This window comes from Cyprinodon tularosa, unplaced genomic scaffold, assembly GCF_016077235.1.
Source record: "Cyprinodon tularosa strain WSP-4 unplaced genomic scaffold, ASM1607723v1 ctg958, whole genome shotgun sequence".
NCBI lineage: Eukaryota > Metazoa > Chordata > Actinopteri > Cyprinodontiformes > Cyprinodontidae > Cyprinodon > Cyprinodon tularosa.
The window spans coordinates 94528-119477 of NW_024039738.1; the positions used below are offsets into that span (position 1 = coordinate 94528).

Sequence of the window (24950 nt, forward strand, 5' to 3'; positions counted from 1 at the left end):
CAACGGGTCCTTTGGGTCAACGGGTCCTTTGGGTCAACGGGTCCTTTGGGTCAACGGGTCCTTTGGGTCAACGGGTCCTTTGGGTCAGCATAACCTTTGGGTCAACGGGTCCTTTGGGTCAACGGGTCCTTTGGGTTAACGGGTCCTTTGGGTTAACGGGTCCTTTGGGTCAATGGGTCCTTTGGGTCAGCATAACCTTTGGGTCAACGGGTCCTTTGGGTCAACGGGTCCTTTGGGTTAACGGGTCCTTTAGGTTAACGGGTCCTTTGGGTCTACAGGTACTGTGGGTCAGCATAACCTTTGGATCAATGGGCCCTTTAAATCAACGGGTCCCTTGGGTCAACGGGTCCTTTGGGTCAACGGGTCCTTTGGGTCAGCATAACCTTTGGGTTAACGGGTCCTTTGGGTTAACGGGTCCTTTGGGTCTTCAGGTACTGTGGGTCAGCATAACCTGTTGACCAGCAGCAAGGAGGCTGAGCGTTGCCCTTAAAGTCTAGATCTGTGCTTGTTGGAAGAGAAGGACTGGTTAGAGTGGTCTCAAACATCTACTCTAGTTATGGTGGTGACTGTTTAACTGGGAGCAAGAACAGAATCATCTGCCAATCAGAAAGCAGCTTCATACTGTTGAAACACCTGGAAAACATTTATTGACATTTTTTTCACAGCCTGAACACTTCCCACCACAAGGTTCTGTTCATTAAGTTTTGAGAATCCATTTAGGTTGTTCTGACTGGACCAAGATCGCTGAGCTCTAGAACCACCTAAAGAAGGCCCAATGGGATGGCAGCTGCTTTGGATCAGTGGGTCATCCCCACTGGGGTGGCAGCTTCTTTGGATCAGTGGTTCATCCCCACTGGGGTGGCAGCTGCTTGTTTACTGCTCGTCTCTAAACAGAAGCAAGAACCCAAGAAGGCCCAGATCTAAAACCGACCTGTGACCGCCAGCTTTGAAGAAGTCCAGTGGGTCTAAGAAAGGTTCTGTCAGAGGGAAACCAAGAGGAGAAACTAGTTCTGGAAGAAACAGCAGCTGGGTCCAGTCCGTTAGTTCTGATCTGAAGGAGGTGGTTCTATGGTGATGGACACCTTCAGAACGCGTCATCCAAAGTCTACGCTGAAAGGTCACCGTTATCAAAGCGTTCCTGGTCGTAGACCTCAGCCACCACCTTCCGCCCCCCAAACCAGCGATTGTTCAGGGCCTGGATGGCGCGGTTCATCTCAACCGCCTCAGAGAACTCCACGAAGATCTTAACGATGACCTCGGCGTCGTCCTCCTCCCCCTGACGCTCCTGGTAGATGATGACCCGCTTCACCACGCCGAACTTCCCGCACTCCTCTGTCACCTCACCCTCCAGGTCGTCGTCAATGTCGTCGGGGCCCACCATGTTCCTGAGGACCATGACGGTGGACTGGGGGGAACACAGGGTTCAGTCAGGAGCAGAACAGACCCAGAAGTTCTGGTCTCAGGGGTTGGGCTCACCTCCTGCTTCCGGAGCAGCTTCCTCATCACCATGTGACGTGCGCTGCTGCCGCTGATGCTCATGTGCTCCTGTTCACTTAGCGGCTCAGAGGCACCGTCCTGCTGCGCCTCCTGCTGCTGCTCCTCCTTCTTCTTCAGCTCGATGCCCAGAGACGCCGTCACTGAAGGGGGTGTGGCCAACACCGGGTTCACTAGCCCCACCTGAGGCAGACCAGGCCGCGCCGGGGTTACACCTGGAAGCCACAGGAAGCAGAACGGATCAGAACCAGAACACCTTCACCTGTCCTGCTTCATGGCCTGAGGACAGGTGAGCTGCTCCCACGTCCACCTTTCTGTCCTCAACTCATCTGTGGATGTTCTTACCTGTGATGACGCCTGGGGCCTGGGCAGCCATGACGGCCTGAGGGAGGCCCAGCTGCTGAGAGAGAAGGGCCGGTCCAGCCAGGGGCCCCAGGAGAGAGGCTCCAACTGGATCCTAAGAGGAAAGGGGGATGAGATGAAGGACAACGGGTACAACAACCATGATACACTATGGAGTAATTTTTCTGCCAAAACATTGTGTACAAAAATGCATGTAGCGCGCGCACACACAAAGCATGTTGCAAATGCATAAAGCATATTACACACAACAAATCACTCACAAATAAACATGTTGCACTCAAATAAATCTTATTGTTCACACATAAAACTTGTGTTACAAACTCTCCTCTAATGTCACACACAAATAAAACATCTCTTACAAACTTAAATGTTGCACACACAAAAAAATTATTTTTAGGGTAAGGGTTAACGCTAACATTGCACTGAAAATGTAATTTGTAAATTGTCTACTAGTACAAAACAATCTCTGCTCATATAAAACAGCCTCTTCTCGCGTTCGAGACAATTCTACACACTCTGCGGTAAGTTTCTGCCAAAAGTCACGTGATACATGGAGAATTGTCATTCTGACTAACCGACAGCAGGAGGCGCCATACAATCAAAACAACTGAAACGTGCCAGTGTTATGCCTCCCTCCCTCCTTCCCTCCCTCCCTCCCTCCCTCCCTCCCTCCCTCCCTCCCTCCCTCCCTCCCTCCATGTTATAAATTAATAACTGGGGATGTGTAATTATAAGTTCCAGTGTGTTTGGGTTGTTATAGATACTGCAACATCCATCTATCCATCCACACTGTGTTGGGCTGACGGGCTTCTAAACCCGGTCAGATAGCGTTCCCCTCTTCTTAACATGGGGGGACGCTATCTGACGGGCTTCTAAACCTCTTAATGTAGGCTGCAGTGATAATGGTGGAAGTGAACTCCCGTGGCAGATAGAACGGTCTACATTTAACTATCAGAAACTTCAGGTTAGCTGAACAATGTCTCCCAACAAAAGCAGAGTTTGAGCACCAAGCTTTGTTAATATCAATGCACAGTCCTCCACCTCTGGTCTTACCAGAGCCATCTGGTGTTCGAGCCTGGAATGTATGGTGTCCCGCTAGCTCAATAGCATTGTCTGGTATTCCGCCGTTTAGCCATGTTTCCGTGAAGATTATGACATTACAGTTCAAAAGTCTCTTGCTGTATGTAATGTTGAGTCGGATCTCCTCAATTTTGTTCAGCAGCGACTTTACATTGGCAAGGTAAATGATGGGTAAAGAGAGCCGGTGTGGTGTTAGCTTTAGCTTAGCTCTTAGTCCTCCGCTCTTCCCCCGCCTTTGTTTACGAAGGATTTCTCCACAAAACTGTCAGAAATTGGTAAACCAATATCCAAAAGCTCACAACGGGTGTACGATGTAAGGGTACAACTGTTCTGGACGAAAAGACCCGAAATGAGCAAGAAAATCACCGCAAAATTGCAGAATCTGGAGAGATCACAAGCCTTGCGATGTACTCTCGCAGCCATCTTGATCTGCTGCTAAGGTAGTGGTGCTAAAGTTGTGGCGTTAAGGTACTGGTGCTAAGGTACTGCTGCTAAGGCAGTGATGCTAAGGTACTGCTGATAAGGTAGTGGTGCTAAGGTAGTGGTGCTAAGGTAGTGGCGTTAAGGTACTGCTGCTAAGGTAGTGGTGCTAAGGTAGTGGTGTTAAGGTAGTGGTGCTAAGGTACTGCTGCTAAGGTAGTGGTGCTAAGGTAGTGGTGCTAAGGTAGTGGTGCTAAGGTAGTTTTGCTAAGGTAGTGGCGTTAAGGTACTGCTGCTAAGATGGTGCTAAGGTAGTGGTGTTAAGGTAGTGGCATTAAGGTACTGCTGCTAAGGTAGTGGTGCTAAGGTAGTGGTGTTAAGGTAGTGATGCTAAGGTACTGGTGCTAAGGTAGTGGTGCTAAGGTAGTGGCGTTAAGGTACTGCTGCTAAGGTAGTGGTGCTAAGGTAGTGGTGTTAAGGTAGTGGTGCTAAGGTACTGCTGCTAAGGTAGTGGTGCTAAGGTAGTGGTGTTAAGGTAGTGGTGCTAAGGTACTGCTGCTAAGGTAGTGGTGCTAAGGTAGTGGTGCTAAGATAGTGGTGCTAAGGTAGTGGTGTTAAGGTAGTGGTGCTAAGGTACTGCTGCTAAGGTAGTGATGCTAAGGTACTGCTGCTAAGGTAGTGGTGCTAAGGTAGTGGTGCTAAGGTAGTGGCGTTAAGGTACTGCTGCTAAGGTAGTGGTATTAAGGTAGTGGTGTTAAGGTAGTGATGCTAAGGTACTGCTGCTAAGGTATTAGCGTTAAGGTACTGCTGCTAAGGTAGTGGTGCTAAGGTAGTGGTCCTAAGGTACTGCTGCTAAGGTAGTGATGCTAAGGTAGTGGTGCTAAGGTAGTGGTGCTAAGGTAGTGGCGTTAAGGTACTGCTGCTAAGGTAGTGGTGCTAAGGTAGTGGTGTTAAGGTAGTGATGCTAAGGTACTGCTGCTAAGGTATTAGCGTTAAGGTACTGCTGCTAAGGTAGTGGTGCTAAGGTAGTGGTGCTAAGGTAGTGGTCCTAAGGTACTGCTGCTAAGGCAGTGATGCTAAGGTACTGCTGCTAAGGTAGCGGTGCTAAGGTAGTGGCGTTAAGGTACTGCTGCTAAGGTAGTGGTGCTAAGGTAGTGGTGTTAAGGTACTGGTGCTAAGGTACTGCTGCTAAGGTAGTGGTGCTAAGGTACTGCTGCTAAGGTGGTGGTGTTAAGGTACTGCTGCTAAGGCAGTGATGCTAAGGTACTGCTGCTAAGGTATTGGTGCTAAGGTAGTGGCGTTAAGGTACTGCTGCTAAGGTAGTGGTGCTAAGGTAGTGGTGTTAAGGTACTGGTGCTAAGGTACTGCTGCTAAGGTAGTGATGCTAAGGTAGTGATGCTAAGGTACTGCTGCTAAGGTAGTGGCGCTAAGGTACTGCTGCTAAGGTAGTGGTGCTAAGGTAGTGGTGTTAAGGTAGTGATGCTAAGGTACTGCTGCTAAGGTATTAGCGTTAAGGTACTGCTGCTAAGGTAGTGGTGCTAAGGTAGTGGTGTTAAGGTAGTGATGCTAAGGCAGTGGTGCTAAGGTAGTGGTGTTAAGGTACTGGTGCTAAGGTACTGCTGCTAAGGTAGTGGTGCTAAGGTACTGCTGCTAAGGTGGTGGTGTTAAGGTACTGCTGCTAAGGCAGTGATGCTAAGGTACTGCTGCTAAGGTATTGGTGCTAAGGTAGTGGCGTTAAGGTACTGCTGCTAAGGCAGTGATGCTAAGGTACTGCTGCTAAGGTATTGGTGCTAAGGTAGTGGCGTTAAGGTACTGCTGCTAAGGTAGTGGTGCTAAGGTAGTGGTGTTAAGGTACTGGTGCTAAGGTACTGCTGCTAAGGTAGTGATGCTAAGGTAGTGATGCTAAGGTACTGCTGCTAAGGTAGTGGTGCTAAGGTAGTGGTGTTAAGGTAGTGATGCTAAGGTATTAGCGTTAAGGTACTGCTGCTAAGGTAGTGGTGCTAAGGTAGTGGTGTTAAGGTAGTGATGCTAAGGTACTGCTGCTAAGGTATTAGCGTTAAGGTACTGCTACTAAGGTTGTGGTGCTAAAGTAGTGGCGTTAAGGTTGTGGTGTTAAGTTAGTGGGGCTAAGGTAGTAGTGCTAAGGTACTGCTGCGAAGGTAGTGATGCTAAGGTAGTGGTGCTAAGGAAGTGGTGCTAAGGTAGTGGTGTTAAGGTACTGCTGCTAAGGTAGTGGTGCTAAGGTAGTGGTGTTAAGGTACTGCTGCTAAGGTAGTGGTGCTAAGGTAGTTGTTTTAAGGTACTGCTGCTAAGGTAGTGGTGTAAAAGGTACTGCTGCTAAGGTAGTGGTGTTAAGGTAGTGGTGCTACTGAAGACGGTGGGTGTTCAGATCTAAGCAGATACTCTGAATCTGTGGAGATTATGGTGACCTCTAACTTCCTGACTGCTGATCTATACTACAGACCGCTCGGCAGGAAGAATTATTCACCTTAAACGTTTGCTATGTGACTGGAGGGCTGGGTGTGCGGACGTCTGGTAGAGAAGAAACAGAACTAGACAGTGAACCAGTTCATACTACTTTATCCCACTGACAGAACGCTGGGAAGGTGGTAGGCTTGGTTGGATAGGGAAAATGATGAGCAGAGTCCAGGTGTCTTTCAGTCTGTGGACAGCCAGAGCAAGCACCAGCTCTCTGGACCACTTCCTTCAATCCTAACCCAAACTACATTACTCCTCCCCCAGTAGGATGTCCTGAGGTTGGTACTGTGACTTCCTGTTAGCTGCTGCTTCCTTTGTGAATGTGGTTATTGAATGTACAGCTATTGGAACGACGTCTGCCTAAAGCCAAACCGATGAACCGAACATTAGCTTCAGTTTAGGATGTATCAGGTTAGCCAAATGAGGGCCACCGCTGCCACACCCTCATACTAAAGCCACACACAAAGGGTGGAGCTAAAGGGCGGAGCTACATGGCTTACCTGAGCTGTGATCTTTGCGTTAGCGGCAGCAGCAGCCACGGCCGCTGCTGCTGGGAGTCCTCCAGGAGTCGTCGGCGTGAGGAGAGCCATGGGTGGAGTCACAGCTTTCCCCACCCGCAGATACTGACCCCCCAGGTCAAACAGGTTCATGGAGGCCACAGCGTCCTGGGCTGACTGAGGTTTGTCAAACTCTGGGCACCAAGAAGACATACTCCTTCAGGTCAGGAGGTGGCTTGACGCTCAGAGCGAGGACAAACACAGCAGACAGATCGCTCACCAATAAAGCCATAGCCTTTGTGGCGTCCTGTGGTCGGCTCGCGGGCCAACATGCATGACTTGATCCTCCCAAAGGCCTCGAAGACACTCTTGATGTCTTCGTCCGAGAGGTCCGGGTGCACCGAAGCCACATAGATCCTGTTGAAGGCACGAGCTTCCTCCGCCAGCTGGTCAATGATTGGCTGAGCCTGGCCAATGTTACTGGGCCTCCCAACCTGCAAGGCAACATGCAGGAGTTCATGTCTTTTTGTTCCCACACAGCGTTTATGACTGAGGTTGTCATCTTCAACTCAGAAAGCTGAGGGTTCACTCTCATCCTCCTCCCTTGCCATGGGGCAGTGTGCCCAGGGGCAAGGCAGCTCCCTGCTAATTCCACGGTTCCAGGTGCCCCTGCTAACGAGCAGCCATCAGGCAGAGAGAAGGCTCCCTTAACCCCTCAGAAGATGAACAAATAATGTGTCAATCTTGAAGTTTTTACGGCACTAGGGGCTGACAGGAAAGGGGGTATGAGAGAGGGGGAGAGACATGCAGCAAAGGACCACAAGTCGGATTCGAAACCAGGTCGGCCATGTTGAGGACTAAGGCATCTGCTGGGTCGTGCATGATAAGGTCACTGGACTCCTGGGCTCTCACCTTGATGTTCCTCCCTCCAAGGACCACAGAGTTCATCTGTTCCAGCGCCAGCTGAGCCGCTTCAGGTACTTCATACTCCACAAAGGCAAAACCCTGCAGAGACAGACAAGTTCTGACTGGGGAACACAGAGGATTACAAAGCAGGTGCTCTGTGAAAGTCTGCTTCTGGTGTGACCTTGTGCTTCATGGTGACGGAGTCCCAGGACATGTCAATGCTTTTGATTGGTCCAAAGGGGACGAAAGCCTGTCTGATGGTGTCCTCACCCAGCTCGTAGTAGATTGAACCCACGTAAACCCGACACATGATGGCCAAGGCTCTCTGGCGCTGAGCAGCTACCTGGAAGAGGAGCAGGAGGTTAGAAAGATCTACTGCAGCTGGTGGAGCCCACAGGTGGACTGGGAATGAAGGGAACCTCCTGTCTTTAGCTTCCAGTTTTGGTCAATTCATGATCCAATGTCAGGGTGGCGGCCAGGGCTAACGTCAGCCCGTCTGCATCGGCCAGGGCTAACGTCAGACCGTCTGCATCGGCCAGGGCTAAAGTCAGCCCGTCTGCAGCGGCCAGGGCTAACGTCTGCAGCTGCAAGGGCTAACGTCAGCCCGTCTGCAGCGGCCAGGGCTAAAGTCAGCCCGTCTGCAGCGGCCAGGGCTAAAGTCAGCCCGTCTGCAGCGGCCAGGGCTAACGTCAGCCCGTCTGCAGCGGCCAGGGCTAACGTCAGCCCGTCTGCAGCGGCCAGGGCTAACGTCAGCCCGTCTGCAGCGGCCAGGGCTAACGTCAGCCCGTCTGCAGCGGCCAGGGCTAACGTCAGCCCGTCTGCAGCGGCCAGGGCTAACGTCAGCCCGTCTGCAGCGGCCAGGGCTAACGTCGCCCCGTCTGCAGTGGCCAGGGCTAACGTCGCCCCGTCTGCAGTGGCCAGGGCTAACGTCAGACCGTCTGCAGCGGCCGTCTCTCAGTGTGTGTGAAGTACCGCTGGCTCTGACAGAGGTTTGATTGTTTAATTTGGCAAAATGTTCATTTGATTTGTGTTTATTTGACTGTTTTCATTATTATTCCTCCACTAAATGAAAAAAGTCATAATTTATTTTTATCTAGGGTTCAGGTTTTCTTTCCAACCAAGCAATCACACACCAAGCTCGTCATCTCATCAACAGAGTGCAATCTGAACACGATGACTTGATGAGATGAATGGAGTCACCCCTGATCAAAGACTATTAATAACAGGAGGTGAAATGCAGCTCCAAACTAGCTTTGAATGTGGTGATGTCATCAGTACACTTCTGTTCCAATTGACCCAGATTTATGCTGCATGCTCCCGTTCTCCCCCGAGTCCAGACTTTCCTTGGTTCTTGTCAAGAACATACTTGAAGAGGACACGAGTCCGTACTCGTGTTCTTGTGAACTGAGAAACAGTCTCTCTCTCCTCAAGTGGAATCCACTCCCAGTAGTCTGGGAGGAAAACTAGGTGGTCACATTCTGATGCTCTTACCATTCAATAGATCGGATCAGATTAGAGAGGATTGTGTAAAAGTGAAGGCGGCCTGTGGCTGATATTTGACCATCTCCTGGACATAGCAGCGATAAACGCCTTGGTTTAGTTCAGGAGCTGTTTGAACGTCACCGTCTCACGCAGAGATTTTATCCTTGAACTGGTAAAACGTTGCGTGCCGACAACATGCAGGTTACAGCCTCCGCAGCTGAACAACAGCTTTGGAGAGACAAAGAAAACTAAAAAACACTCCTATGATGTTTGTCATTAATTTGGAAATGTTCAGTGGAAGTAATCAATTTCTGTAAATAAAATAGCAATTCCAAACTTTCAACCTGTGTAATAAAACAGTCCGATTTATTTTACTGATTTATTTTAATACAAATTTAGAACACAAAACCCTATAGTACAGCCTTTAAAGAATGTATATTAGACCTATTTTTTAATATTGTCCTATTTTCCTTATTGTCTACATATCCACAATAGGTTTATATGATTCCCTAGATGATGATTATGATTATGATTCACCATTTCAGTCGATGACATCACCACTACTCATGCGTTCCAATGGGAAAAATGTCACCTGTCAAACTGACGGACAGTGGGAGCTCTAGGATCAGAATTCTGGAAGTCCTAGTGTAAAAAAGTAACCCATCTAGACTACAGCACGGCTCTCTAGGTAACTCCCGGCCTGTTCTGGGCCCTTTTCCGGGCCTGCTCACGGACTGCTCTAAGCCTGCTCTCGGACTGCTCTAAGCCTGCTCTCGGACTGCTCTAAGCCTGCTCTCTGCCTGTGTTCTAAGCCTGCTCTCGGCCTGTGTTCTAAGCCTGCTCTCGGCCTGTTCTAAGCCTGCTCTAAGCCTGCTCTCTGCTTGTTCTAAGCCTTCTCTCGGGCCTGTTGTAAGCTTGCTCTAAGCCTGCTCTCGGCCTGTTCTAAGCCTGTTCTTGACCTATTCTAAGCCGGCTCTAAGCCTGTTCTAAGCCTGCTCTCGGCCTGTGCTAAGCCTGCTCTAGGCCTATTCTAAGCCTGCTCTTGGCCTGTTCTAAGCCTGCTCTCTGCTTGTTCTAAGCTTTCTCTCGGGCCTGTTCTAAGCCTGTCCTAAGCCTGTTCTAGGCCTGCTCTCTGCCTGTTCTAAGCCTTTTCTAAGCCGGCTCTCAGCCTGTGTTCTAAGCCTCCTCTCAGCCTTTTTTTACCCTGCTCTCGGCCTGTTCTAAGCCTCTTCTAAGCCTGCTCTCGGCCTGTTCTAAGCCTGCTCTCTGCTTGTTCTAAGCTTTCTCTCGGGCCTATTCTAAGCCTGTTCTAAGCCTTTTCTAAGCCGGCTCTCAGCCTGTGTTCTAAGCCTCCTCTCTGCCTTTTTTAAGCCTGCTCTCAACCTGTTTTAAGCCTGCTCTAAGCCTGCGCTTAGCCTGCTCTTTGCCTGTTCTAAGCCTGTCCTAAGCCTGTTCTAAGCCTGCTCTCGGCCTGTTCTAAGCCTGCTCTCGGCCTGTTCTAAGCCTGCTCTCGGCCTGTTCTAAGCCTGCTCTAAGTTTGCTCTTGGCCTGTTCTAAGCCTGCTCTCTGCTTGTTCTAAGCTTTCTCTTGGGTCTGTTCTAAGCCTGTTCTAAGCCTGCTCTCGGCCTGTTCTAAACCTTTTCTAAGCCGGCTCTCAGCCTATGTTCTAAGCCTCCTCTCTGCATTTTTTAAGCCTGCTCTCAGCCTGTTCTTAGCCTGCTCTTGGCCTGTTCTAAGCTTTCGCTCGGCCTGTTCTAAGCCTGCTCTCGGCCTGTTCTAAGCCTGCTCTCGGCCTGTTTTAAGCCTGCTCTAAGTTTGCTCTTGGCCTGTTTTAAGCCTGCTCTCTGCTTGTTCTAAGCTTTCTCTCGGGTCTGTTCTAAGCCTGTTCTAAGCCTGCTCTCGGCCTGTTCTAAACCTTTTCTAAGCCGGCTCTCGGCCTGCTCTAAACCTTTTCTAAGCCGGCTCTCAGCCTGTGTTCTAAGCCTCCTCTCTGCATTTTTTAAGCCTGCTCTCAGCCTGTTCTAAGCCTGCTCTCAGCCTGTTCTAAGCCTGCTCTCAGCCTGTTCTAAGCCTGCTCTCAGCCTGTTCTAAGCCTGCTCTAAGCCTGCTCTAAGCCTGTTCTAAGCCTGTTCTAAGCCTGCTCTAAGCCTGTTCTAAGCCTGTTCTAAGCCTGCTCTTGGCCTGTTCTAAGCCTGCTCTCTGCCTGTTCTAAGCTTTCGCTCGGCCTTTTCTAAGCCTGCTCTCGGCCTGTTCTAAGCCTGCTCTCGGCCTGTTCTAAGCCTGCTCTCGGCCTGTTCTAAGCCTGCTCTCAGCCTCCTGCTGGCTGTCCCGAGGCATGTTGCTGCGGCAGCTGTGAAACGCGTCTCCTTGGATAAGAAGGTCCTTTTCCCCTTGGTCTCCAACACAACATTAGTTGTTTGTTTCTTCCCCTCAAGAATCAGCTGAGTTCTTGGTTTTAATGTCTGGTTTAATTCTGGTCTACAGTCGGTTGGTTTGAACTGAACTGGATTTGGATGTTCCCCTATGGGCGCAATACGTACCGACTGCAGAGGAGACAGAGCATCTCCTAAACCCATGGTCAGAGGAGCCATCTGGAAGACAAGAACAGACGTCTGTGAGACCGCAGGGTTCCCTGACATGGTGACCTGCTGCATTATCGGCTGGTACCTGTAAGCTGGTGAGCTGCTGCTGCTGCACAAGCGTCTGTTTTACCAGAACACTCTTGATGCTCTGCTCCATTGCATACTTCTTGGCCTACAGAGAAAACACAGAACATTCTGAGAACACAGCACCATTCCAGAGCTGCCTGATGTTCTGCAGTCCATGGTGGAACAGAAGGGCCAGAGACTGAACTGATCCAACACTTCACTAAAGGTTCCACAGGTTCCAGCAGTTCTACTGGTTCCAAATACACCGCTACAGGTTCAATAACTGTTCTAAAGGTTCCAAATACACCGCTAAAGGTTCCATAACTGTTCTACAGGTTCCAAATACACCGCTACGGGTTCCATAACTGTTCTACAGGTTCCAAATACACCGCTACAGGTTCCATAACTGTTCTAGAGGTTCCAAATACACCGCTAAAGGTTCCATAACTGTTCTACAGGTTCCAAATACACCGCTAAAGGTTCCATAACTGTTCTACAGGTTCCAAATACACCACTACAGGTTCAATAACTGTTCTAAAGGTTCCAAATACACCGCTAAAGGTTCCATAACTGTTCTACAGGTTCCAAATACACTGCAACAGGCTCCATAACTGTTCTACAGGTTCCAAATATACAGCTACAGGTTCAATAACTGTTCTACAGGTTCCAAATACACCGCTACGGGTTCCATAACTGTTCTACTGGTTCCAAATACACCGCTACGGGTTCCATAACTGTTCTACAGGTTCCAAATACACCGCTACGGGTTCCATAACTGTTCTACAGGTTCCAAATACACTGCTACAAGCTCCATAACTGTTCTACAGGTTCCAAATACACCGCTAAAGGTTCCATAACTGTTCTACAGGTTCCAAATACACCGCTACGGGTTCCATAACTGTTCTACAGGTTCCAAATACACTGCTACAAGCTCCATAACTGTTCTACAGGTTCCAAATACACCACTACTGGTTCAATAACTGTTCTAAAGGTTCCAAATACACCGCTAAAAGTTCCATAACTGTTCTACAGGTTCCAAATACACTGCAACAGGCTCCATAACTGTTCTACAGGTTCCAAATACACCGCTACAGGCTCCATAACTGTTCTACAGGTTCCAAATACACCGCTACGGGTTCCATAACTGTTCTACTGGTTCCAAATACACCGCTACGGGTTCCATAACTGTTCTACAGGTTGCAAATACACCGCTACGGGTTCCATAACTGTTCTACTGGTTCCAAATACACCGCTACGGGTTCCATAACTGTTCTACAGGTTGCAAATACACCGCTACGGGTTCCATAACTGTTCTACAGGTTCCAAATACAGTGCTACAAGCTCCATAACTGTTCTACAGGTTCCAAATACACCGCTAAGGGTTCCATAACTGTTCTACAGGTTCCAAATACACTGCTACAGGTTCCATAAATGTTCTACAGGTTCCAAATACACCGCTACAGGTTCAATAACTGTTCTAAAGGTTCCAAATACACCGCTACACGCGCCGGAACTGTTCTACAGGTTCCAAATACACTGCTACAGGTTCCAAATATACCGCTACAAGTTCCAGAACTGTTCTACAGGTTCCAAATACACTTCTACAGGCTCCGGAACTGTTCTACAAGTTCCGAATACACTGCTACAGGCTCCGGAACTGTTCTACAGGCTCCAAATACACTGCTACAGGCTCCGGAACTGTTCTAAAGATTCTAAATACACTGCTACAGGCTCCGGAACTGTTCTAAAGGTTCCAAATACAGTGCTACAGGCTCCGGAACTGTTCTAAAGGTTCCAAATACAGTGCTACAGGCTCAGGAACTGTTCTAAAGGTTCCAAATACACCGCTAAAGGCTCCGGAACTGTTCTAAAGGTTCCAAATACACTGCTACAGGCTCCGGAACTGTTCTAAAGATTCTAAATACACTGCTACAGGCTCTGGAACTGTTCTAAAGGTTCCAAATACACCACTACAGGCTCCGGAACTGTTCTACAGGCTCCAAATACACAGCTACAGGTTCCAGAACTGTTCTAAAAGTTCCAAATACATCGTTACAGGCTCCGGAACTGGTCTACAGGCTCCCAATACATCATTACAGGCTCCGGAACTGGTCTACAGGCTCCCAATACACAGCTACAGGTTCCGGAACTGTTCTACAGGTTCCAAATACACTGCTACAGGCTCCGGAACTGTTCTAAAGGTTCCGAATACACTGCTACAGGCTCCGGAACTGTTCTAAAGGTTCCGAATACACTGCTACAGGCTCCGGAACTGTTCTAAAGGTTCCAAATACACTGCTACAGGCTCCAGAACTGTTCTACAGGTTCCAAATACACCGCTACAGGTTCCAGAACTGTTCTACACGTTCCAAATACATCGTTACAGCCTCCGGAACTGGTCTAAAGGCTCCCAATACACAGCTACAGGTTACGGAACTGATGTAAAGGTTCCAAATACACTGCTACAGGTTCAATAACTGTTCTACAGGTTCCAAATACATCGCTACAGGTTCAATAACTGTTCTACAGGTTCCAAATACACCGCTACAGGTTCAATAACTGTTCTACAGGTTCCAAATACACCGCTACAGGTTCAATAACTGTTCTAAGGCTCCAAATACACTGCTACAGGCTCCAGAACTGTTCTAAAGGTTCCAAATACACTGCTACAGGCTCCGGAACTGTTCTAAAGGTTCCAAATACACTGCTACAGGCTCCGGAACTGTTCTAAAGGTTCCAAATACACCGCTACAGGCTCTGGAACTGTTCTACAGGCTCCAAATACACCGCTACAGGTTCCAGAACTGTTCTACAGGTTCCAAATACACCGCTACAGGTTCCAGAACTGTTCTACACGTTCCAAATACATCGTTACAGCCTCCGGAACTGGTTTAAAGGCTCCCAATACACAGCTACAGGTTACGGAACTGATGTAAAGGTTCCAAATACACCGCTACAGGTTCCGGAACTGTTTTACAGGTTCCAAATACACCATTACAGGTTCCATAACTGTTCTAAAGGTTCCAAATTCACCACTACAGGTTACAGAACTGATGTAAATGTTCCAAATACACTGATACATGCTCCAAATGTTCAAACGGTGTGACTACGGGTTAAAACTGTTGCAAAGGTTGACAGGCTGAAAGCCGTCTGTGGGCCGCAGGTTCCGGCTGATTCATCAGTTTAACACACAGCTCTTCATTTAGCAGTGAACGGCTGCTGACTGACCTTCTGCAGCGCCTCCTGCTGGTTGGGAGTCAGTGGAGGAAGCCCCAGCTTAGTGGTGGACGTGGTTGTAGCATTGGGGGTGGGGGTGGAGAGAGCGGTCTGTCCGTTCTCCATGATGAGAGACGGCCCTCCCTAAAGAGAAGGCAGAAATGTTCCACTATAGGTTAGCAAGTCTGGATTGAACAGACATCAGAATCGGACCTGAACTCAAGAACGTGATCTGCAGATAAGGAACTGATTTGTCAACAGTTCGGGTCACCAATGAACGTTTCTCTGACCCGTTGACTCTAATCGGGTAACCGATGAAGGGTTTTCTGACCCGTTGACTCTAATCGGGTAACCGATGAACGGTCCTCTGACCCGTTGACTCTAATCGGGTCACCGATGTACGGTCCTCTGACCCGTTCCCTCTAATCGGGTCACCGATGAAGGGTTCTCTGACCCGCTGACTCTGATTGGGTCACCTATGTACGGTCCTCTGACCCGTTCCCTTTAATCGGGTAACCGATGAAGGGTTCTCTGACCCATTGACTCTAATCGGGTCACAGATGAAGGGTTCTCTGACCCATTGACTCTAATCGGGTCACCAATGAACGGTTCCCTGACCCGTTGACTCTAATCGGGTCACCGATGAAGGATTCCCTGACCCGTTCCCTCTAATCGGGTCACCGATGAATGATCCTCTGACCCATTGACTCTTATCGGGTCACCGATGAAGGGTTCTCTGACCCATTGACTCTAATCGGGTCACCGATGAACGGTTCCCTGACCCGTTTACTCTAATCGGGTCACCGATGAAGGGTTCCCTGACCCGTTCCCTCTAATCGGGTCACCGATGAATGATCCGCTGACCCGTTGACTCTTATCGGGTCACCGATGAAGGGTTTTCTGACCCGTTGACTCTAATCGGGTCACCGCTGAACTGTCCTCTGACCCGTTCCTTTTAATCTGGTCACCGATGAACGGTTCCCTGATCCGTTCCCTCTAATCAAGTCACAAATGAACGGTTATCTGACCCCTTGACTCTAATGGGGTCACCGATGTGCGGTCCTTTGACCCGCACTCTCTAATCCGGTAAAAGATTAAGGGTTCTCTGACCCGTTGACTGATCTGAAACCGATGTACGGTCCTCTGACCTGTTCCCTTTAATCTGGTAACCGATAAAGGGCCCTCTGACCCATTGACTCTAATCGGGTCACTGATGTACGGTCCTCTGACCCGCACCCTCTAATCAGTTAACCAATAAGGGTTGTCTGACCCCTTCCCTCTAATCGGGTCACTGATGAACGATTCTTTGATCCGTTCCCTCAAATCGGGTCATCGATGATCAGTCCTCTGACCCGTTGACTCTAATCAGGTCACAGATGAATGGTCCTCTGACCCGTTGATTCTAATCGGGTCACCGATGAACGGTTCCCCAACCCGTTCCCTCTAATCGGGTCACCGATGAATGGTCCTCTGACCTGTTGACTCTAATCGGGTCCCCGAGCAACGGTTCTCTGACCCGTTCCCTTTAATCGGGTAACCGATGAACGGTTCTCTGACCCGTTCCCTCTAATCAGGTAACCGATGAAGGGTTCTCTGACCAGTTGACTCTAATCGGGTCACCGATGTACGGTCCTCTGACCCGTACCCTCTAATCGGGTAACCGATGAAGGGTTCTCTGACCCGTTGACTCTAATCAGGTCACCGATGTACGGTCCTCTGACCCGCACCCTCTAATCAGGTAACCGATGAAGGGTTCTCTGACCCGTTGACTCTAATCGGGTCACCGATGTACGGTCCTCTGACCCGCACCCTCTAATCAGGTAACCGATGAAGGGTTCTCTCACCCGTTCCCTCTAATCGGGTCACCGATGTACGGTCCTCTGACCCACACCCTCTAATCAGGTAACCGATGAAGGGTTCTCTGACCCGTTCCCTCTAATCAGGTCACCGATGTACGGTCCTCTGACCCGCACCCTTTAATCGGGTAACCGATGAAGGGTTCTCTCACCCGTTGACTCTAATCGGGTCACCGATGTACGGTCCTCTGACCCGCACCCTTTAATCAGGTAACCGATGAAGTGTTCTCTCACCCGTTGACTCTAATCGGGTCACCGATGTACGGTCCTCTGACCCGTTCCCTCTAATCAGGTAACCGATGAAGGGTTCTCTGACCCGCATCCTTTAATCGGGTAACCGATGAAGGGTTCTCTCACCCGTTGACTGTAATCGGGTCACTGATGTACGGTCCTCTGACCCGTTCCCTCTAATCGGGTCACCGATGAATGGTCCTCTGACCCGTTGACTCTAATCGGGTCACCGATGTACGGTCCTCTGACCCGCACCCTCTAATCAGGTAACCGATGAAGGGTTCTCTGACCCGTTCCCTCTAATCGGGTCACCGATGTACGGTCCTCTGACCCGTTCCCTCTAATCGGGTCACCGATGAATGGTCCCCTGACCCGTTGACTCTAATCGGGTCACCGATGTACGGTCCTCTGACCAACACCCTCTAATCAGGTAACCGATGAAGGGTTCTCTGACCCGTTCCCTCTAATCGGGTCACCGATGTACGGTCCTCTGACCAACACCCTCTAATCAGGTAACCGATGAAGGGTTCTCTGACCCGTTCCCTCTAATCGGGTCACCGATGTACGGTCCTCTGACCAACACCCTCTAATCAGGTAACCGATGAAGGGTTCTCTGACCCGTTGACTGATCTGAAACCGATGTACGGTCCTCTGACCTGTTCCCTTTAATCTGGTAACCGATAAAGGGCCCTCTGACCCATTGACTCTAATCGGGTCACTGATGTACGGTCCTCTGACCCGCACCCTCTAATCAGTTAACCAATAAGGGTTGTCTGACCCCTTCCCTCTAATCGGGTCACTGATGAACGATTCTTTGATCCGTTCCCTCAAATCGGGTCATCGATGATCAGTCCTCTGACCCGTTGACTCTAATCAGGTCACAGATGAATGGTCCTCTGACCCGTTGATTCTAATCGGGTCACCGATGAACGGTTCCCCAACCCGTTCCCTCTAATCGGGTCACCGATGAATGGTCCTCTGACCTGTTGACTCTAATCGGGTCCCCGAGCAACGGTTCTCTGACCCGTTCCCTTTAATCGGGTAACCGATGAACGGTTCTCTGACCCGTTCCCTCTAATTGGGTCACCGATGAATGGTCCTCTGACCCGTTGACTGTAATCGGGTCACCGATGTACGGTCCTCTGACCCGCACCCTTTAATCGTGTAACCGATGAAGGGTTCTCTCACCCGTTGACTCTAATCGGGTCACCGATGTACGGTCCTCTGACCCGCACCCTCTAATCAGGTAACCGATGAAGGGTTCTCTGACCAGTTGACTCTAATCGGGTCACCGATGTACGGTCCTCTGACCCGTACCCTCTAATCGGGTAACCGATGAAGGGTTCTCTGACCCGTTGACTCTAATCAGGTCACCGATGTACGGTCCTCTGACCCGCACCCTCTAATCAGGTAACCGATGAAGGGTTCTCTGACCCGTTGACTCTAATCGGGTCACCGATGTACGGTCCTCTGACCCGCACCCTCTAATCAGGTAACCGATGAAGGGTTCTCTCACCCGTTCCCTCTAATCGGGTCACCGATGTACGGTCCTCTGACCCACACCCTCTAATCAGGTAACCGATGAAGGGTTCTCTGACCCGTTCCCTCTAATCAGGTCACCGATGTACGGTCCTCTGACCCGCACCCTTTAATCGGGTAACCGATGAAGGGTTCTCTCACCCGTTGACTCTAATCGGGTCACCGATGTACGGTCCTCTGACCCGCACCCTTTAATCAGGTAACCGATGAAGTGTTCTCTCACCCGTTGACTCTAATCGGGTCACCGATGTACGGTCCTCTGACCCGTTCCCTCTAATCAGGTAACCGATGAAGGGTTCTCTGACCCGCATCCTTTAATCGGGTAACCGATGAAGGGTTCTCTCACCCGTTGACTGTAATCGGGTCACTGATGTACGGTCCTCTGACCCGTTCCCTCTAATCGGGTCACCGATGAATGGTCCTCTGACCCGTTGACTCTAATCGGGTCACCGATGTACGGTCCTCTGACCCGCACCCTCTAATCAGGTAACCGATGAAGGGTTCTCTGACCCGTTCCCTCTAATCGGGTCACCGATGTACGGTCCTCTGACCCGTTCCCTCTAATCGGGTCACCGATGAATGGTCCCCTGACCCGTTGACTCTAATCGGGTCACCGATGTACGGTCCTCTGACCAACACCCTCTAATCAGGTAACCGATGAAGGGTTCTCTGACCCGTTCCCTCTAATCGGGTCACCGATGTACGGTCCTCTGACCAACACCCTCTAATCAGGTAACCGATGAAGGGTTCTCTGACCCGTTCCCTCTAATCGGGTCACCGATGTACGGTCCTCTGACCAACACCCTCTAATCAGGTAACCGATGAAGGGTTCTCTCACCCGTTCCCTCTAATCGGGTCACCGATGTACGGTCCTCTGACCCGCACCCTCTAATCAGGTAACCGATGAAGGGTTCTCTGACCCGTTGACTCTAATCAGGTCACCGATGTATGGTCCTCTGACCCGCACCCTTTAATCGGGTAACCGATGAAGGGTTCTCTCACCCGTTGACTATAATCGGGTCACCGATGTAGGGTCCTCTGACCCGTTCCCTCTAATCAGGTAACCGATGAAGGGTTCTCTGACCCGCATCCTTTAATTGGGTAACCGATGAAGGGTTCTCTCACCCGTTGACTGTAATCGGGTCACTGATGTACGGTCCTCTGACCCGCATCCTTTAATCGGGTAACCGATGAAGGGTTCTCTCACCCGTTGACTCTAATCGGGTCACCGATGTACGATCCTCTGACCCGTTCCCTCTAATCGGGTCACCGATGAATGGTCCTCTGACCCGTTGACTCTAATCGGGTCACCGATGTACGGTCCTCTGACCCGCACCCTCTAATCAGGTAACCGATGAAGGGTTCTCTGACCCGTTCCCTCTAATCGGGTCACCGATGTACGGTCCTCTGACCCGTTCCCTCTAATCGGGTCACCGATGAATGGTCTCTGACCCGTTGATTCTAATCGGGTCACCGATGTACGGTCCTCTGACCCGCACCCTCTAATCAGGTAACCGATGAAGGGTTCTCTGACCCGTTCCCTCTAATCGGGTCACCGATGTACGGTCCTCTGACCTGTTCCCTCTAATCGGGTCACAGATGAATGGTCCTCTGACCCGTTGACTCTAATCGGGTCACCGATGTACGGTCCTCTGACCCGCACCCTCTAATCAGGTAACCGATGAAGGGTTCTCTGACCCGTTCCCTCTAATCGGGTCACCGATGTACGGTCCTCTGACCTGTTCCCTCTAATCGGGTCACCGATGTACGGTCCTCTGACCCGTTCCCTCTAATCGGGTCACCGATGTACGGTCCTCTGACCAACACCCTCTAATCAGGTAACCGATGAAGGGTTCTCTGACCCGTTCCCTCTAATCGGGTCACCGATGTACGGTCCTCTGACCCGTTCCCTCTAATCGGGTCACCGATGAATGGTCCTCTGACCCGCACCCTCTAATCAGGTAACCGATGAAGGGTTCTCTGACCCGTTGACTCTAATCGGGTCACCGATGTACGGTCCTCTGACCCGCACCCTCTAATCAGGTAACCGATGAAGGGTTCTCTGACCCGTTCCCTCTAATCGGGTCACCGATGTACGGTCCTCTGACCTGTTCCCTCTAATCGGGTCACCGATGAATGGTCCTCTGACCCGTTGACTCTAATCGGGTCACCGATGTACGGTCCTCTGACCCGCACCCTCTAATCAGGTAACCGATGAAGGGTTCTCTGACCCGTTCCCTCTAATCGGGTCACCGATGTACGGTCCTCTGACCCGTTCCCTCTAATCGGGTCACCGATGAATGGTCCTCTGACCCGTTGACTCTAATCGGGTCACCGATGTACGGTCCTCTGACCCGCACCCTCTAATCAGGTAACCGATGAAGGGTTCTCTGACCCGTTCCCTCTAATCAGGTCACCGATGTACGGTCCTCTGACCCGCACCCTCTAATCAGGTAACCGATGAAGGGTTCTCTGACCCGTTCCCTCTAATCAGGTCACCGATGTACGGTCCTCTGACCCGTTCCCTCTAATCAGGTCACCGATGAAGGGTTCTCTGACCCGTTCCCTCTAATCAGGTCACCGATGTATGGTCCTCTGACCCGCACCCTTTAATCGGGTAACCGATGAAGGGTTCTCTCACCCGTTGACTGTAATCGGGTCACCGATGTACGGTCCTCTGACCCGCACCCTTTAATCGGGTAACCGATGAAGGGTTCTCTCACCCGTTGACTCTAATCGGGTCACCGATGTACGGTCCTCTGACCCGCACCCTCTAATCAGGTAACCGATGAAGGGTTCTCTTACCCGTTGACTGTAATCGGGTCACTGATGTACGGTCCTCTGACCCGTTCCCTCTAATCGGGTCACCGATGAATGGTCCTCTGACCCGTTGACTCTAATCGGGTCACCGATGTACGGTCCTCTGACCCACACCCTCTAATCAGGTAACCGATGAAGGGTTCTCTCACCCGTTGACTCTAATCGGGTCACCGATGTACGGTCCTCTGACCCGCACCCTCTAATCAGGTAACCGATGAAGGGTTCTCTGACCCGTTCCCTCTAATCGGGTCACCGATGTACGGTCCTCTGACCTGTTCCCTCTAATCGGGTCACAGATGAATGGTCCTCTGACCCGTTGACTCTAATCGGGTCACCGATGTACGGTCCTCTGACCCGCACCCTCTAATCAGGTAACCGATGAAGGGTTCTCTGACCCGTTCCCTCTAATCGGGTCACCGATGTACGGTCCTCTGACCTGCACCCTCTAATCGGGTCACCGATGTACGGTCCTCTGACCCGTTCCCTCTAATCGGGTCACCGATGTACGGTCCTCTGACCAACACCCTCTAATCAGGTAACCGATGAAGGGTTCTCTGACCCGTTCCCTCTAATCGGGTCACCGATGTACGGTCCTCTGACCCGTTCCCTCTAATCGGGTCACCGATGAATGGTCCTCTGACCCGCACCCTCTAATCAGGTAACCGATGAAGGGTTCTCTGACCCGTTGACTCTAATCGGGTCACCGATGTACGGTCCTCTGACCCGCACCCTCTAATCAGGTAACCGATGAAGGGTTCTCTGACCCGTTCCCTCTAATCGGGTCACCGATGTACGGTCCTCTGACCTGTTCCCTCTAATCGGGTCACCGATGAATGGTCCTCTGACCCGTTGACTCTAATCGGGTCACCGATGTACGGTCCTCTGACCCGCACCCTCTAATCAGGTAACCGATGAAGGGTTCTCTGACCCGTTCCCTCTAATCGGGTCACCGATGTACGGTCCTCTGACCCGTTCCCTCTAATCGGGTCACCGATGAATGGTCCTCTGACCCGTTGACTCTAATCGGGTCACCGATGTACGGTCCTCTGACCCGCACCCTCTAATCAGGTAACCGATGAAGGGTTCTCTGACCCGTTCCCTCTAATCAGGTCACCGATGTACGGTCCTCTGACCCGCACCCTCTAATCAGGTAACCGATGAAGGGTTCTCTGACCCGTTCCCTCTAATCAGGTCACCGATGTACGGTCCTCTGACCCGTTCCCTCTAATCAGGTCACCGATGAAGGGTTCTCTGACCCGTTCCCTCTAATCAGGTCACCGATGTATGGTCCTCTGACCCGCACCCTTTAATCGGGTAACCGATGAAGGGTTCTCTCACCCGTTGACTGTAATCGGGTCACCGATGTACGGTCCTCTGACCCGCACCCTTTAATCGGGTAACCGATGAAGGGTTCTCTCACCCGTTGACTCTAATCGGGTCACCGATGTACGGTCCTCTGACCCGTTCCCTCTAATCAGGTAACCGATGAAGGGTTCTCTGACCCGCATCCTTTAATCGGGTAACCGATGAAGGGTTCTCTCACCCGTTGACTGTAATCGGGTCACTGATGTACGGTCCTCTGACCCGTTCCCTCTAATCGGGTCACCGATGAATGGTCCTCTGACCCGTTGACTCTAATCGGGTCACCGATGTACGGTCCTCTGACCCACACCCTTTAATCAGGTAACCGATGAAGGGTTCTCTGACCCGTTCCCTCTACTCGGGTCACTGATGAACGGTTCTCTGACCCGTTCCCTCTAATCGGGTCACCGATGAATGGTCCTCTGACCCGTTGACTCTAATCGGGTCACCGATGTACGGTCCTCTGACCCACACCCTTTAATCAGGTAACCGATGAAGGGTTCTCTGACCCGTTCCCTCTACTCGGGTCACTGATGAACGGTTCTCTGACCCGTTCCCTCTAATCGGGTCACTGATGAACGGTTCTGTCATCGGATCGGCCCATCAGGCTATATCAGAGCAGCTTCCATAGCTTGTGGCCTGTTAGCATTAGCTTAGCATTAATCCGTCGCGGTTCTTACCGCAGTAACCGCCGCTGCCATGCAGCTTCCCTCTGCCTGCGCTCAGGTTCTTGTCTGGGATTCCTGGAGCTTCTTCTGTGCTGCTTCTTTCTTTCCTCTGACCGAACCGCACATAAAACCCAAACAATGTTCCTCGGACAGAAGCATCTGTGTACAGCCCGGAACACAGCGCCGCTCCAACTGACGTCACTTCCCCTTAGAGTACATTTCAAAATAAAGGCCGGATGAGATCTTTGGGTTTCAGCAAAGGTTTTTTTTTGTTAGTTCTCTCTCTACAGGTAAATGAGCAGGTGATATTCTGAGGGACGCTGCTCGGTGAGCAGCAGCACAGAAGAACGTTCTTCAATCAGGGATCCTGGTAGGGAAGGTCAGAGCGGCTGAACAAAAGCAGATGTTTCCTCAGGTGAAAAGGGGCGGAGCTAGAAGGGGGCCAATCAGTGGCCACTCCATCCAGGCGATCCGCTGCTTCCATACTTGTCAAAATAACAAGCAGTTCAATTCTAAACTTCCATAAGAGGATCAGGAATACTCTGGGATGATTTCACCAACTTGATGACGTCAACAGTAAACTATATAGATCTATATTATGAAGAACCAACATGCATGTAGAAATGTGTTTATAGCGTTATGATGAATCTACTCTGCTTTCATTGATTTATTTGGTAAATATGGATGTTCTGTTGGTTCGGTGAGGTCACTGGAGACTGAAGCCACACTGGTTTTGGTCCCCCTCGATACAAGGGCCCCTGCCTGGACGTGCACGGAGCCCCTGCCTGGACGTGCACGGGCCCCCTACCTGGACGTGCACGGGGCTCCCTGCCTGGACGTGCACGGGAGCCCCTGCCTGGACGTGCACGGGCCCCTGCCTGGACGTGCACGGGCCCCCTACCTGGACGTGCACGGGGCTCCCTGCCTGGACGTGCACGGGAGCCCCTGCCTGGACGTGCACGGGCCCCTGCATGCACGTGCACGGGGCCCCCTGCCTGGACGTGCACGGGGCCCCCTGCCTGGACGTGCATGGAGCCCCTACCTGGATGTGCACGTAGCCCCCTGCCTAGACATGCACGGGCCCCTGCCTGGACGTGCACGGGCCCCGTACCTGGATGTGCACGTAGCCCCCTGCCTAGACATGCACGGAGCCCCCTGCCTGGACGTGCACGGAGCCCCTGCCTGGACGTGCACGGGGCCCCCTGCCTGGACGTGCACGGAGCCCCTTTCAGTTGGTTTGATCATCACGGCCTGGCAGCTGTGGCCCAGTCATTAAACAAAGATGGCCGCCTCTCCTCATCCCTGCTGGTGGAGAGGCTCCAGTTTTTGCATCCATACGTTCTGCCTAAGCTGTTCTGGTCCCGTCCCAGACCGCCTCATCGGGTGCAGGCCCACCGGGTTTTCATATCAATGATTAAGTCATCTTAGAAATGGACCAGAGTTCAGTTATTTGTACTCCAGAACATGTAGGTCTTTACAGAGACCACCCAGTCTGACCAGGACAAACTAAAGGCCTAAACTGGTCACTATGGCAACTGAAGAATCAGACGGTTCCAGATGTGCAGGACTACAGAGACAGGTGGTGGATGTTGGACAATGTTCTGGTTGGACGCCTCAAAGCTGAGACATAATTCAGGACCTTTCCAGTGACCTGGGTCAGTGCTGCTCCCCTCTGGGACACGCTTTGAAACGAGGGACAGAGTTTGTCCAGCTTGTCCCACTGATCATGTCTCCGGTCAGGATGAAACTCTGCAGGTCTTAGATGTCAGACATGTCTGAATGGAATCATTCAGCATGGCGCCCTCTAGTGTCACTGAGGAAACGCTTGGAGGAGTCGATGCTTCTGAAGATCTGAAGGAGAAAACTGATTATGGTCCGACTGGGACACCG

General features: G+C 51.0%; 1 protein-coding gene across 1 annotated transcript; it reads right to left on the reverse strand.

Moving 5' to 3' along the window:
* Positions 1 to 619: 619 nt before the first annotated feature.
* Positions 620 to 23272, reverse strand: puf60a (poly-U binding splicing factor a). Its single transcript, XM_038275428.1, has 11 exons — positions 23073 to 23272; positions 14597 to 14728; positions 11388 to 11474; positions 11261 to 11311; positions 7420 to 7581; positions 7245 to 7337; positions 6613 to 6826; positions 6336 to 6526; positions 1840 to 1951; positions 1477 to 1709; positions 620 to 1405 (listed from the first exon to the last, which is right to left on the reverse strand). The coding sequence occupies exons 1-11, from the start codon at positions 23091 to 23093 to the stop codon at positions 1106 to 1108; spliced, it is 1596 nt and encodes a 531-aa protein (XP_038131356.1). The 5' UTR covers positions 23094 to 23272; the 3' UTR covers positions 620 to 1105.
* Positions 23273 to 24950: the final 1678 nt, after the last annotated feature.